Source organism: Alternaria novae-zelandiae (genome assembly GCF_023758075.1).
Source record: "Alternaria novae-zelandiae strain BMP 2774 chromosome Unknown scaffold_34, whole genome shotgun sequence".
Lineage (NCBI taxonomy): Eukaryota > Fungi > Ascomycota > Dothideomycetes > Pleosporales > Pleosporaceae > Alternaria > Alternaria novae-zelandiae.
In genome coordinates this window covers 98990-114260 of record NW_026056994.1, presented here as the reverse complement: position 1 = coordinate 114260, position 15271 = coordinate 98990, and the positions used below count along the sequence as shown (strand labels likewise).

At 53.3% G+C, this 15271-nt stretch overlaps 5 protein-coding genes across 5 annotated transcripts; 4 read left to right on the top strand and 1 right to left on the bottom strand.

Moving 5' to 3' along the window:
* Positions 1 to 346: 346 nt before the first annotated feature.
* J4E88_010483 (uncharacterized protein) lies at positions 347 to 1087 on the top strand (the record flags this gene model as incomplete). Its single annotated transcript, XM_049404074.1, has 1 exon — positions 347 to 1087. One exon carries the CDS (start codon positions 347 to 349, stop codon positions 1085 to 1087), a length of 741 nt encoding a protein of 246 aa, XP_049250165.1.
* A 1911-nt stretch (positions 1088 to 2998) lies between these two features.
* On the top strand, positions 2999 to 3739 carry J4E88_010482 (uncharacterized protein; the record flags this gene model as incomplete). Its single annotated transcript, XM_049404073.1, has 1 exon — positions 2999 to 3739. The coding sequence occupies one exon, from the start codon at positions 2999 to 3001 to the stop codon at positions 3737 to 3739; it is 741 nt and encodes a 246-aa protein (XP_049250164.1).
* A 1805-nt stretch (positions 3740 to 5544) lies between these two features.
* Positions 5545 to 6369, top strand: J4E88_010481 (uncharacterized protein; the record flags this gene model as incomplete). The annotated part of the gene is made up of 1 exon (XM_049404072.1): positions 5545 to 6369. One exon carries the CDS (start codon positions 5545 to 5547, stop codon positions 6367 to 6369), a length of 825 nt encoding a protein of 274 aa, XP_049250163.1.
* A 196-nt stretch (positions 6370 to 6565) lies between these two features.
* J4E88_010480 (uncharacterized protein) lies at positions 6566 to 9687 on the bottom strand (the record flags this gene model as incomplete). Its single annotated transcript, XM_049404071.1, has 3 exons — positions 6566 to 7007; positions 7060 to 9427; positions 9618 to 9687. The coding sequence occupies 3 exons, from the start codon at positions 9685 to 9687 to the stop codon at positions 6566 to 6568; spliced, it is 2880 nt and encodes a 959-aa protein (XP_049250162.1).
* Positions 9688 to 10121: 434 nt separating this feature from the next.
* J4E88_010479 (uncharacterized protein) lies at positions 10122 to 15078 on the top strand (the record flags this gene model as incomplete). Its single annotated transcript, XM_049404070.1, has 3 exons — positions 10122 to 11634; positions 11682 to 13927; positions 13978 to 15078. 3 exons carry the CDS (start codon positions 10122 to 10124, stop codon positions 15076 to 15078), a joined length of 4860 nt encoding a protein of 1619 aa, XP_049250161.1.
* Positions 15079 to 15271: the final 193 nt, after the last annotated feature.

The following is a 15271-nucleotide window of genomic DNA, read 5'->3' as shown; positions in this document are numbered from 1 at the left end:
ACGAGAGCATCGTCGCTACCCTCATCCACGACACTATGGTAGGAACACTCAACGGATACGGGGACATCAGGTAAGTACGTTTTCAATTGGAGTGAGTACGTCCGCGACAAGACAGCAAACACAATGGCTCCTTCCCAACAGCGCAAGTCAAGCAGTAAATGCGAGCGATTGGAAAGCGACACAAACCCAAACATCACTGCGCAATCCCAAAGCCTCAATACCACCGTTTCATGGCTGTCAGCTGCAAACCTCCACCGACCGAACAATGTTCAAAGCAAGACCGGGAAAGAGCACTAACATGCGGCAGAGTGCGACTTCACATTATCTTCACCCAGACCGGGCCGCCATGATCTCATCCAACGATCAAACCTCCTCAGCCGCGCGTGAGCAGAATGCCACTAACCCACCGGTATTCGAAAAGCCACCCACAAGCACCACGCCCCTCCCACCCGATGTTGCAGCCGCTCGCAAAGCCCGCATGAACGCCGACTTGATCGGTGCCTTCAAGAGCACTTGCCCGCCCGGCACAACCCCCCACATAACAGGTGTCGGATTGTATACCCACGTTGAGGGCGCACCACCCCATTCGCCAATGTACCCCGACGAGAACCCGCAGCCACAACCCGAGTTCTTCCCCATACGCATACCAGAGAGTCGAGGCAACGAAAGCTCACAACCAGACGAAGAGGTCCAGAAGCTATGGAATGAACTCGAGCTTGCCGTCGAAACAGAGGAAGAGTTGATTGCTACAACCGAACTTGGGCTTAAGGAGCTCAGGAAGCGGTATCGTGCTCTTCCTCCTCCGAAGAACTCGCGGTCGCCGGTACAGCGCGGTCAGCAGCAGCAGCCGGAAGCGATGCAAGGAGATACATCAGCTCAGGGTGGTACAACAACGAGCGCGGGAAGCATGAGCGCTCCCAGCGCGCCCACCAAACCGCGCGGCCAGTCGCTAGCTAGCGTCATGTCTACTCTTGCGGTAGGAAATGAGAATACGAGCAAGGGAGGTACCGAGCCCGAACGAGGCAGATCGACGACTACATCTACTACGGGCTTCTACGCTCCCGATCCACGCAGACAGGGACGATGAGAGTGAAGAAAGATGGAGACAACTCCAGAACAGACCACACGGGATCTTGCTCGAAAATGGCTATGGGACTGACTTTCTTCTTGGTCTGCCCTACCTTCGGATGTACCCTTAGTGGGTCATCATGGTGTTGACACGCTGGACGTCGAGGCTGTGTGTATGTTAAACCCATCACATTGATGCTCTCATGTTTCGAAGCTAGACAAGTCCTTCATATACATGATTGAGATGCTAAAGCAATATACGCACCTCGCTACATCCATCGCGCCAAAGACTACTCTTCCACACAGACCAAACTCATTCCACGACTCATGTTATCTCTTCATAACCAACACTTACCCCATCAGGATCCACATGCGCCACACGCATTCCTGTTCCGTAGCTAAGAATAAACCAATTCTCATTCCCAGCCCTCAGCCCGCGTCGTATCCACGAGGCGTTGCGCCTCTCATATCTGACTATAATGATGAAGAGCAGTACTATCAAAGCGACGGCTAGCGCCATCATCACAGTGAAGAAATGGTCGATGGCATTTGGTTCAAGATCGCGCGGAGTGGGGGCCATGCTGCACGCACTTGAACCGGGATCGAGCGATGTGAAAAGGGAAGAGTGAAAGGATGAACATGTTGAGCACGATATCGACCTGTTCTTGAGACATTGTGGTGCCGTTGTTATGACAAACTGCCGTGCAAATGTGCTCGTATAGTGCGAATATGGAAGATCAATGGGGACTGCGAGGGCATTGTAAAGGAAGACAGCGGAACCAGAGGATGGCGGTTTGTTTACTTCCTAGGAGGGCCTGTACTGTCCAGTGAAAGCATATTCAGAAATCTAGTGAAAGATCCATGTTCTCGTTTCTTCCGCGGGCATTCCTTAAATGTCCACCAGCGGCCAGACACACACTCTTCAACCCAGTTTTACAATGTCCCTTCTCTGGATGCGCGCGTCATCTCATGACCTATTGAGATCAATGCTCGAACCGGCGAAGCAGCTACTGCCAAATATCGGAGCCCTCATCCTCGCGTTCTTAGTGTGGCTCGAGCTCAAGACTGGAGTCGTCCTTGCCTCCTTCGCACTATACGATGAGCATCCTCGCTTCTTCCACACCTTTTTACTGGCAATCAGTATCGGAGTCGTGTATAAGCTCGCCCGCTTCATCCTCCGGCTGCAAGATACGCCAAAGCCCGTTGATCCATTCAGATCGGCGCCATACAGACACAGACGCGAAGAGACCCCCATGTTTCCACCAGGTATGGAGTTCAACCGGGTCCAGGAAAGGTGGAAAAGAGAGGGTATGGAGAAGCCATTCGTGGAGGAGCGGGTATTTGGAGCAAGAAGACCGGAGGAGGTGCCTCCAGTGCGAAGACCGCTGTTCAGTGTTCCTACAAGCACTTTACCGAGGCCGCAGTCAAAGAGACCGCCGGTGAATGCGGCGTTTGGGAAGGCTGGTTGGAGCTAGGGTGTTGGCAGTGATATGCGGCTGTTCTGGGGCAGGCCTAAGGTCTATATATTGCACGGCGAAACTGCCGGAGATCAAAATGTCGCCATACTACTGCAATGTTTGAGAGGTTGGGACGTTATCACTGAGGAGCGTTGAAAGAATGCATTTGTTGTCACAGCAACTGCGTGGCAAATCATAGCCTAGAGTCTAACCTAAGAAACAAAGTGGATGGGAGACGGCCTGATCGTGTTGTTAGCATTCGTCCTGTTTGGCTAAGTTTCGTCACATGAGACATGAACAAGAGTTGAGAAATAACTGATTCACTCAATCGAGAGGACCGTGCAGTAATCACGCGCCGATACATCACAACAAACGCTCGCGGTCGCCTATAACTTCCGACCACTTTATCCTTTGAATTCAATATCCCACCACTTGATCCGATCATCAAGAATTGACTGCTGCCTCATAACATCATGTCAGGCTTTCTTGTCAATCAAGAACCGCCTACTCGTCTCGAGCGCTTCGTTCAAGACACTATCGACTCATCCAAAGGTTTCTTCGTCTATCTCTTCCGTGGAAGCTGTCTGGAATACTGGGTGCTTGACCCCAATGGCCAGGCTTATACCCTCTTCCTGATGACGCTACTAGGAGTCTCGACCTGGCTGTTCATCCTAAATCAGAACTCAGAGGGTACCGCAGCTTCAAAGTCCGAGCAGAACTGGCCCGAGAGCGAAGTAGCGGAAGCGATGGACATCGATGGCGAGGGATGTCAAGGCGACGAACATCAACCATCAACTCCGCGTGTTTCAACGTGGTCAGGCGAAGAGACACCAATCATGCGCAAGTTAGCACCTCATGATCACCGTCCTGTCAACGCGCACATCGAAGGCTCGCCTTTTCGAGTAAAACAACCTCTGGGGCCTCGCATTCGTCAATCCGTACCGTCCGCCCATCAGTCTTCCTCTCCACTCAACCCCAGGCTTTCCAAAGCTTTCTCGACTAGGCCTTCTCAGCGCGATAACGTCCCGAATTTCGAAAAAGATCCTCCGGTAGCCAATAAGACTCTCCAAGACTCCAGGCGTTCTGATGTGGGTGACATCTTTGAGGAGTGCAAGACGCAGAGCCCGGTGGTTGCTCACTGGTCAAATGAGGGCGGCCAGCGTTATGATCGAGCGACCTTGAGGCGCGAGGTGGCTACCAAATATCTTTCCTAAGGTTGTCCCGTTCTGTTATTCATCCGATGTGCATCGTCGCGGCTTCCCTGTTCACTACTTGGTTTCTGCGCTCCGGGGCTAGGGAAGGTGGCATGCGCAGGTGAGAGAAAGTGCGATGGCGATGGAGGAAGCGAGGGCCGACGGATGGGGAAGTGTCTGCCTGCGTCATTGGTGACACACACAATCAACACGTGAGGGTAGATAAACAAGCGAATGTGCACCTACTTGATCAGACAACACTGCTCTTCCTTCCGTCCTTCCTCACCTCACCTTGATAGAGTTACAGTCTCTCAACAACAACCCGCCATGGCTGCATGCACGAGCTGCGGTGAGCCTACTGACCTCAATACTAATGGTAGTCCCCTACCCACGCCTTATGCCGGTATAGGCAGTGACCTGGGCTTATGCCGAAGATGCCGTTGGATGCGTCAGAATAGCGTTTGGGCGGCTGCGCCAGACTGGAACGCGCTCTTACAGCTGAACCTACTTTTCATTCGCGGGGAAGTTGACGTCAATCCGGGCTACCCTCCTCTCCTCAAAGCAGAGACCACGCCACTCGTATCTGGTCTTGTTAAACTACATGAGTACGGCATCCTCACAACCAGATCCCAACCGTTCAGGGACATGAGCGGGTTCATCACCGGCTTGGGCTGGGTCGAGGAGCGAGAGCGTCCTTATTTGTACTTCGAGGTCCCGACATTACATCCAAAGATTCCAACTGACAAAGTCGATACCCTTGTCCAGAGGCTCTTTGACGATGAAAGACTTCTTGTGTCAGTGTACTCAGAGTGCGATTTCTACACCGTAACGGAAGCCTCCGTGCGGATGAGCCGGGTCGCCCCAGAGGCCGGCGGTCGTCAGACCTATCATTTTCGTACGAACGCCGCCTGGACTAATGATACCGTCGCCATGACTCGAATAGCGAAAACCTCCAAAGGCTTGATGAAGAAAGATTGGACGGTGCACACTTCTTTTCCCTGGACCTCCGTGGCCTACTTGGTGCCTACCGCAATGCTATGCGGTAGCGCAACTAACTGCGACAATTTCGAGGCTGCTGAAGCCGTGAGACCTCTGGCGATCGGCATAGTAGGGAAGAGGTGGGATCTAGACCTCAATCTACAGGACATCTTACGAGAGCATTGCGAAGACGCGGGCTTAGCGCGTGTGCTGGATGTTGAGTCGAGAATCGGACGGCAGCACATGAACTTTGACGGCCAAGGTGGTTCAGGCTGCGTGGGTTGACCAGTGTGTCCATGGCCTACGCGGGTATGGTTGAACAGAGAATGAGGGATGGAGAGCCCCGGAATCAAAAGATGACAGGTATCGTCGATGGCATCGTTAACGCAGCACCTTTTATCGCTACCCACTTTCACCGCGGCGATTACGTATAATCATGAATCTATTAGTTTCTTCAGTTTAAAAGCTTACATTCATCATATATCGCGCTCTTGTGTCACTCACGAGAAGAGAAGACGTCAGTACAGAAATTGGTACCTGCCTAAAGCGGTAAAGCGCATGTAAACCTCAAGGGCGCAGTTCTGACCCATACTTCGGGCTTCTAAAGTATCTCGAACATTCCTTTCAATCTTGGGCGCTTGATAACTTCAAGTGACTCAATCGACCATCTATCGCGCCAGCCGAGCATAAAACGTCGCATGTACTGTCGACTTTCCAGGTATCCAGCGTGCGCAATCCTCTTCCGCGGCACCACAACACAAACACCAAAACGGGCATCATCTGCCCACGACATCTACGATACAACCAACACGCATTTCATCTTTGATACATCTCGACCCATTACCAAGATGGCAGACCCTCTATCCCAAAGAACAGACCCCCTCTACCAAAAAGATGGCCAAAAACATACCCACATCTCTCCCGTAACTTCAATCCACGCACTGTCATCCCTATCCCCAGAAACCCAATCCCTGTTCAAACCACCACCAGAAACCGAACCCTATGTCCTAACCACCCCCTCAACCATCTTCCACGCCCAGGGCGGCGGCCAGCCCTCGGATGTTGGAACCATCTCAACGGGCAGCACAACATTTCACGTGCACCAAGTCCGCAAAGTCGATCCCGCGATCCTGCACATGGGCGTCTTTTCTCCCTCTGATAAGAAATTCGATGCAAACGGAGGAGAAGTAGCAGCAGAACAGAAAATCGACACCTCGAAACGGCACCTACACTCCCGGATCCACACCGCAGGCCACGTCATCGGCCTCGCCGTCGCCCATCTAAAAGCCACAGGCTCAATCGCTCCCGACGTCGTCGACGGAAAGGCGTCGCACTACCCCGGCGCCGCATTCGTAGAGTTTTCGGGTCTCATCCCTGGCGACAAGAAAGCTGCAATCCAAGCAAGAGTCGATGAGATGGTAGCCGCGGACATGGACGTCAAAATCCATTTCTGGGATGAGGAGAAGGCGAAGAAGGAGTGCACAGGGGTCATGGAGACGCTGAAAGGAGATGAGGAGGATGGGGTTAGGGTTGTGGAGATAGGTAGTGAGGGGAGTTATCCGTGTGGCGGGACGCATGTGCAGAGGCTGAAGGAGTGTGGGAGGGTTGTTTTGAGGAATATTAAGAGGCAGAAGGGGGTTACTAAGGTTAGCTATGAGGTGCAAGACGCGTGATTTGATTGTGCACATGGTGTGCAATTGCGATATGTATTCAGAGTGTGTTCCCCTTCATAGGAAAATATCCACCACTTTTTCTCTACCTGGTATCATTTGTCCTAAATCCTATTTTACCTGCGCCTAACCCCGCATGCTATCATGCGTACCTGCCCTCTCGTATCTTCTAGAGCGCCTCTTAAATATGCCCGCTACTCTAGCTCAAGTAAGCAGCCAAAGCTTGCTTCGAAACATCGTCCAAACGTTCTTGCACAATCTTGACGATACGTCCGCCGTGACGGGCATCGGCATCTTTCAGATATTGAGCCACCCATACCTTCACATCGGTGATGTCCGGAAAGGGATCACGTGGAGCCTTCTTGCAGGTGTTCAGCTGGGTGAAGCCGACACCAAAACCGAGCTCGTCAACATCGGCATCGGGGATGATGTCATCTGCCGAGGTGGGCATAGGCGGGTTAACCAGTAGCTCGATCAAGCGCTGTGTGGTAAGGGCCCAACCCTTGGGGTAACGGCTAACGAAAGCTTCCGCATCGCCCAGAGACTTGGTGAACGACACAACTGCGGTCTTGCGGTCGGTTGGGCGGGCAAGCTTCTGGGTGTCGGGAAGAATGACAGTCAAGTAGATAGGCTTGAAGATGCTGTTGCGAAGTTAGCAATTGATGCCTACAATTTGGAGAATCTTTCACTTACTCATTCTGAACCTTATCAGACTCTTTGATGAAGAAGTCGGCGCCAAGCCCCTTGTCCAGTCGCGCTGAAACGAAGTGGTAGAACGCAATGAAGCGCTGCTGGAAGTTCTCTGTCTTCATGTTCGATAGTCTTGTGAGCATGAGCTGGAGGATGGTGACAAAGTAGGGTTGTAGCGCATCCGCTGGGATATGCGCAACGACAGCTTCAATCAGCTCGAACGAATATGTCTCGTGAGCCTTGCTAGTGACCAGTTTCTGGAATATACCCAGAATAGGCTCCAATTGGCTGCTTGCCACGATGTTTTGTGCGTCGCGAGCAACCATTGCACTCAATAGTCGAGCTAACGCAGGGACGTTACCACGCTGCTCCCAGACCGCACCCTTGAGGATGATGCCGAATACACCCCTGTAGTATTCGCTAAGTTGGCCTGAAGGGTTTGCTTCTAGTAGCGCGGAGAAGATTTGGAATATGTACGGAGAGAATTCCTCAACGTTATTCTGCAAGCAGGTCGCAAAGGGTTCGTAAAGCTTTTCCTCGAAGAACTGAGGATGCTTTGGGGCACAGAAGCGGACAAGTGCCCCTATACCTTCGAACATGTAGTACTGGAAGCGAGGGTTGCTGGGGTTGTGCCTGATGACCTTGACGATGTTGATGAAGCTTTGAAGAATCGACTCGCATATGGGCAGCACATCATCGCGTATGAAAATGAGTACGCGCATAACGCACTTCATCAAGAACTCGTTTTCCTGGATCTTCTCTGGGGCAGAGCTCATTGTGATGAGCTTGAACAAATGCGTCAACAAGTCTTTCGATGAGCCAACAACGTCTGACTTGGGTATTATGGGTTGCCGTTTGTCGTCTGTCATGTACAGAGCACGCTCGACAGCGATGGCAGCGTATGTGTGGATGACGTAATTGTCATTACCCAATTGGTTCACGAGCAGGGGGAAAGCAGCGCGCCAAAGGTCTGGTGATAGTAGGCTGCGGAAGACGTACAAGAACTTGATAGCATCAACCTTCAGAATGGGCGATACGTTTTGAGCCTGAAGGTCAGCTGCGACGTGTGTCTGGAAGAACTCGAAAATGTTGACGTTCTCGTTGACGCTCATGATACCTTGGCCAGCGGTAGCGGTTCCCTTGGCAGCAATGGCGGTGAAGAGGTAGACTGCGGTATCTTTTGACTTCCAGTTGTTTTGGGGGTCGGCCGCATAGTTCTGGAGATAGGCGTCGATGTACTTCTGGGAAGTAGTCGTGACAAGTCCCTCGAAGCGGTCCATGAGTTTGCGCAGGAAGTTGGTGGCAGCACGTCGACGCGTATCGTTGTCGGACCCCTCCAGGTCTCTCCTGATGAACTCAATCGGCTCATCCTCGAACAATTCCACATCAGACTCGCGCAGAGTAAGGTTTGGCAGGATGACCTTCTCGATAATCTGGACAAGGACAGATTCGTTGTTGAAGGCTTCGGCGTGTTGTGTGGATGCGACGGCGGTGAGGAACTGTAGCGCCTTGCTGACTACGATGTCGTACTTGGTCTCGAGGCCAACCGACATGAGGAAACTCCAGGTGCTCTCGATGAAGGGACCCAGGTGCGACCCAAATGCGTCCTCGTACTTCTGGATGTAGAGCATGAGCACCTCGAAGATGCCAGCCCGTACGTATTCTTGCGGCCCCGACTCTGTGTCATCATCGGTGTGTAGGGCGGGGTTGTCGAAGACGAGGTACTTGTGGAGAAGGCCTGAGATGATTCCGATGTGGTCTTCGAAGACGGGGGGCAGATCCTGGCAAGAAAGATCGTAGAACAGCTTGACCAGGAGATCTAGCGTTGTGAAAGCGCTCTTGAGGACCTGGGGGTTGCCTTGGGAGTTTGTGATGAGGGCGTCGGTGTTCTCGAGCAGCTGGAGGAAGGGAGTGCCGAATTTGGACAGGACGTGGTTGATCTCAGTGAAGAGGTCGTCGGAGCGGAACAGCGGCCGCCAGCGCTTGAAGATGGAGTGTGCGACTTGTAGTACGCCGTTGTTGACGACGGTGTTGTCGGGGGTGAGGCGCGAGACGAGGTCATCGACTAGGGTGTCCCATCGCTGCCAGAAGTCGCTGTCGGCAATGGCGCTAATGGCCTCGCCGAGTTGTGCCTGCAGACTGGCGGGTACCGAGACCATGAGGCCGATGAGCTCTCTCTTGATGGCCACGACTTCGGCCTCGGGCAGCTTGTAGTTGCCATCCTCGTCGACCCAATTCCGCTTTACGAAGTTTTTGAAGTAGAGGGCGGCCGAGAGTCGGGTCGTCTGGGGATTCGCGTCCGAGGCGACGATCTGAAGGAGAGAGAGGGAGAAGCCGGGCTTCTTCTGCTCTTCGCTGATTGCGGCCTCCGCTGTGAAAAGTTAGCATTGCATGCTGCGTGGTGTGGGGGATGGAGGGGCAAGATGATGGTCTGGATTCAAGATGAATGCGCATATACTGAGGTATACAGAGGCTAGTCTTTCTCTATCCAAGCATACGCGCATTCTTTCCAGAAATGTAGGCTACACCACATGAGCACTGCGGGAGACACTGCTACGCACCTTGCTTGTTCTGCCGCGGGTCGAGCGACGCCTGGAGCAGCTGCGAGAGGGTAGCGATATCGGCAGCCATAGTGACGGGCGTAGGGGTGCGAGTGTACTGGACGGGTGGCTGGTGGACAGAGAGCTCGACTGTTTGGCCGATGGTTGCTGTTTGGGGTGTCCCACTTGCGGCGCTAGGGCCTGTCTCTGTGTGCAGGGATCAGGGCCATGACCCCAGCCCTGCCCGGCGACGACTGCTCTCGATTTCTGGATGCCGTGCTGCTGTCTAGCAAGCTCGAGTCCGCTACGACGCTGCCTTCCCGCCAGGCGTGACCCCTTCCTTTCCCTCTCCACCCCCAGATGGGCTCCCCCAGCCGCCCCGCCTCTCCGCCGCCCAGCACCCATGATAGACTCGATGCGCCTGCGTTACTCTCGTAGACATCCTCTTGGGCCCTCTCCGCCGTAGTCGTCGAGCCTTTGCACTCTCCACCAGGCAAACCCCATCTGCGCCGCCGCTCCCGACGCATGTCTCCACCGGCCGACCATGTCCCCCACACGCCCGACCGCCGCTCCTCCACCCAGGCGCTCTTCACGGCCTTCCGCTCTCTGACGGGTGGCCGTCTGAAGAGCCCGACGCCGCCGCCCTCAGTCTCGTCCGCCACCAGCACGCCTGCGCGCACACCTTCGCTGGGCACCATCCGCCCCGGCTCCATCCCTAGCCCGCACTCAGCCGACGGTACCCTTCAGCGCATCAGCCAGGTCACAGGCCAGCGGACGGGCAAGCCTGTGACGGGCGGTCCTCCCGAGCTGCACGACCTGATAGACCAGCTGCAGCGCAATCGCCCATTCGCCGAGCGCGTCGTGGCCGTGGACAAGATATGCGACATTCTCGAGGCGTATCCGGTGCAGAACATACTGGCGTTGTGGTCGGTCGCAAGTGACTTGCTCCTTCCCGAGCAGCCAGACGATGTCGCGGAGGCGGGGTACAAGCTTCTCAAGAGCTGCGCATCGCTTTCCGACCTGGCCAGCATCGAGCGCACTCTCTTTTTCGACGCCGCCTGTCTGCGCAAGAACGATCGCTACTTCGACAGACGACTCGACGTCATCGCCACACTCACCAACGATGGGCGCAACATTGATTCCTGCGAGTCGGGCATGGTCTCCTTCATCCTGACCTCCCTTGATAGCTGCTTCCAGGCCAGTTGCGATGCTTTCCGCGGCCTGAGGGGCAAATCCAACGGCAAGAGGAGTGCTGCCAATCCTCCTCCAGAAGTCGCCAACATGTTCCGCGCCTTCCAATTTGCTACGGATATCTGCAAGTTCAATGCCAAAGTCTTCACTGACGACGATCTGGACCTCCTCGTACGACGGACCGTCTCCATCTGCAGGGCCACGACGCATCGCCCCGATGTGGAATGCGGCGTCAAGCTGTTCGATACAATCATCACCTATGTGCATATACCCAAGCAATCCCTGCGACCCTGTCTCGAAGTTCTGTGTGAAATCCATAAGAGGATCACCGATCTCCAGGATCAAGCCTGGAACACGCTGAGCAATCTTTTCAAGTCCCACGTCGGACAAGCTGCCATCTCTGAATTGCTGCATCTGCTCCTAGACGGCCCATCCCGGGAGACTCTGGAAAACGAGAGTCTCAAGAAGAAACTAGACAGCATGTACAGGGGCACTACTCTGGTGTTGCGTCTTCTGCTTCTGGAAGATGGTCGCAACGAGCTGCCCAAGGTCCCCATGTCCTTGCTCTTCCCAGCCCTGAAAGCTTCAATCAGGACACCAGGCACCGACCAAGAGCAGATAATCATAAGTCTGATAGATGCGGTTCTGGCCCAAGAAGGCATGAGGGATCTCTTGCTTGCTGAAAGTGACTTGGGGGACATGCTGCAGGTCATACGTGTGTGCGCCGAGCGTGACGACGAGCGTGTCAGCGCCAGAGCATCCAGATCAACAGATCATGCAAGCAGTGCGAAGAAGGACGTCCTTGAAAGACAAATATCACCTCATGCAGACAGTCTGTCCAATGCTGGTACGTGTACACTCAATCACAGGATACCCCTTACTGACGAATTTTAGGCGGAGCAGAGCATACCAACGACGTCTCCGGATTTCATGAAAGAGATGCAACATCCCACCAGGAGCTCTTTCGACGTGATCCAGAAGACGGCATCTTTCAAGTGCTGGTCAAACTAGACCACATCAGCGACGCACTTGACTTTATCCAACGCGAGAGTGTCATGGAGCTTTTCTTGCACCTTTCACACCGCGTAAGCGACGCGACCGCGGAGCGAGTGATAGAGTACTTTGTAACCGGACGCTACCTCAATCCTTCCCATGCCGGCTGGTTTGACCTCTGCCATCGACTGGTCGCTGGCATTTTCAACGACACCACACGACCACGCTCGCTCCGACTGCTTGTGCTCCGATCATTACGGGAAACTAACCAGGCCGTCGAGATGCTGTGTTCCAGCGAAACAGTATCGCAGTCAGAAGAACTCCTTTTGGACCGGATTGAAATGGAAGATGACATTGAAGTTCTGCAGGAACTAGTAGATTTCGCGGTGTACGTAGCTGATCGAGAATCGACCGCCCGGTTCTCCGAGATTGTTCAAGTCTTGCAGCGGCGTCTGGACCGCCCACGGACTGCATCTACACCTTCGCTACCGTCATGGCAGTCTCACCAATTTCTGTTCAAAGAAGATGGATGCTCCCCTTGTAACGTCATCGCCACTGCCTATGTACGGCTTTTCACTCGGAGCGTGACACATTCGGCCCAAAAGACACGCATCCTTTACGAGCTCCTAAGACAGATTGCTGGACGAGATGCATACGCGCATGATGCACGCCTTACAGCTCTCAAGTTACTCTTTCGTTTGCGCGCCGACGCCCGCCATGCTTTGATAGTTAGCTCTTCATCGGAAGGTCAGCGGATTGCCGCAGAGCTCTGCCGTACAGAGGAAACAGCTATTGCGCCAGAAAAATTTGAAGATGGTCCAACATCCGATCACAACAGATCAGAAGACAATTCTTCGTGGCGGGACCAACGCAAAACCTCTGGTTCAAGTCCTCGTTCTTCTCTCAATCGCCACACCGGCCGCTCGAATGCCCCCGCGGGCCGCGTATCAAAGCCGATACCTCCTTTGTGGATGTACCCTGGCCCCAAAGGACTTCCCGAGGAACCGCCATCTGAATCTAGTCGCGTCGTCTTCTCCCACATTGATGCGGAGAAATACCCTCTCAGCGATGATATCCTGGACATGGAAGTCACATTGTGGCTGGAGTTGATCATTTCACTCCTACAGAGACCACCCGATTGGGAGATTTATAGCTACGTACTCGTTCATCTTGGGCCTCAGCTCTCCAACCAAGCGTTGGTCCGCAGTTGTGTCGCCCAGCTCAAAATGTTACGAAATGTTCTCTGCGAACAAGTACGGAATGCAAGCTTCCACGAACCACCGCCGCACACGCTCCTGAAAAAGGCTGATGTTGCCGTCTGCCTATTTCATATATTAACAATCATCATCAGCTACCACGAGTACTTCGAAAAGAGCGAGGAAGATGATCTTGTGAAGGCCTTCCTACAAGGGATCGTGCAGTGGGACAGAACGTCAAAATGGTGCATCCACGCACTTTCAGTCTGCTGTTTCGAAATACCACTGTCGGTCAGCAAGTCACTCGATAGCATCGTCCAGAAAATGTCGCAAATCATCACGAAGCCAGCTACAGCGATACACATATTGGAATTCCTCACCTCCTTGGCTCGTCTTCCAGAACTTTTCAAGAACTTCCGCGAAGACGAGTTCAAGCTAGTTTTCGGTGTATGCTTCCGGTACTTACAACACATACGCGACCAGCGTGACCGGACAGCGAACGGGCATTCGCTACAAAGCGGGCATCGGACATTGCGACACAGCGGCGCATCAAGAGACTTTGCGGCATCGCCCGATCTTGGGGCCAACAAGCCAAGAAGCGTCGAGGACGATCTACCTCAGTATCTATATTCCCTCGCGTATTACGTCATCACATTTTGGTTCATGGCGTTGAAGATGGAGGACCGCCCAAAGCAGATACCATGGATCACAAAGAATCTACACTATACCGACAGCTCCGGACGGCAAATTATGGAGGAGCAAGGACAGGTCATTCTGGACATTATGAACATGGTAGCATATACAGATCGCGATGAAACAACACGCGAGGAAAGTTCCTTCAAGCCTGGCGATGGAGAAGTCTGGAAGAAGACATGGATCGTTGGTAATGCTCTTGTGACAATAGAGACCGCTGCAAGAACCGGTGCCTCTGTTGTCACGACACGCCGGCCGGTAAGTCTTTCTGCTTGTGTGTTGTCAGTACGTCTACTAACTTTTGGCAGTGCGGTACCCGCTTTATCAAAGTACGGCCCTTGATCACGTCGCCACCACGACATCAAGTTCCGATCACCATCGGCCTTGCTTCCCAAGCATTCTACTCCAACACCTATGTCGGCATTCTGCCAGACGATATCTTCCAGTCATTTTACGCCCCACTCGACCTGAGCAATCCACCTATTCCGTTACCCGATGACGAGCCGACACGCCGTGCTATTACTGTATTCGACCGGATCGCAACGGTAGACAACTACAAAATCGGTGTCATCTACATCGGCGAGGGCCAGACGAACGAGAGAGACATCTTCATGAACGATATGGGATCCCCAGCATATACTGCTTTCCTTAGTGACCTAGGTACATTATGCCGTCTGAAGGGGGCGAAGTTCAATACTGGTGGTCTCGACACACGCGAAGACAGGGATGGCGAGTTCACCTATGCTTGGCGGGACCGCTGCATGGAGCTTGTCTTCCACATTCCTACAATGATGCCAACCAATCCCGACGACGACATGACGTATCCAAACAAAAAGCGACACATTGGCAACGACTTTGTCAACATTATTTTCAACGACTCTGGCTTACCTTACAACTTCGACACGTTCCCGTCGGCCTTCAATTATGTACATATTGTCATTTCTCCAGAGTCAAGGGCCAGCTTTGTCGACCGTCGACTGGACGCAGATCCTGACGGCAGGAATCGCTACTACAAGATCCAGACCATCTCAAAGCCAGGGTTCCCCGACATATCCCCTGCCGTCGAGACTAAAATTCTTTGCGGAAAGTACCTGGCAGACTACTGCCGCCTCATGGCTATTAACGCCGTTGTCTTTGCCAGCGTTTGGTACATCCGCGAGGGTGGTGATTCCATATCGTCCTGGCGAAACCGACTTCGCGAAATCAAGCGTCTCCGAGAACGCTATGGCGCGAATGATGCTCTACCAAGCCACCCACCACCTTCGTCGCCTGCAGGCAGTCAGGGACTGTCAAGTCCGCCATCTCGCGAACAAAACCAAATCTCGCCATTCCAGCGCATGAGCATCGCGACGCATATCACCGATGGGACTAGTCGCAGTTCCATCAGCAGCTCTTCGCATGACGTTTGATACTGTAGACCAAAAGTTGTTTGTTTCCGGTGTTGCGACAAGTCTTACACATATACATATACCCAGGGGTTTTATGACCTCACAAAAGTTTGTTGATTTTACGGTATCATGACAAGGAGATTGAGTACTAGCATTGCGTGGAGTTGCTGGTCAGGCACAGGCCTACGTCAAAAAGTTCTGATTGTTTTTACTA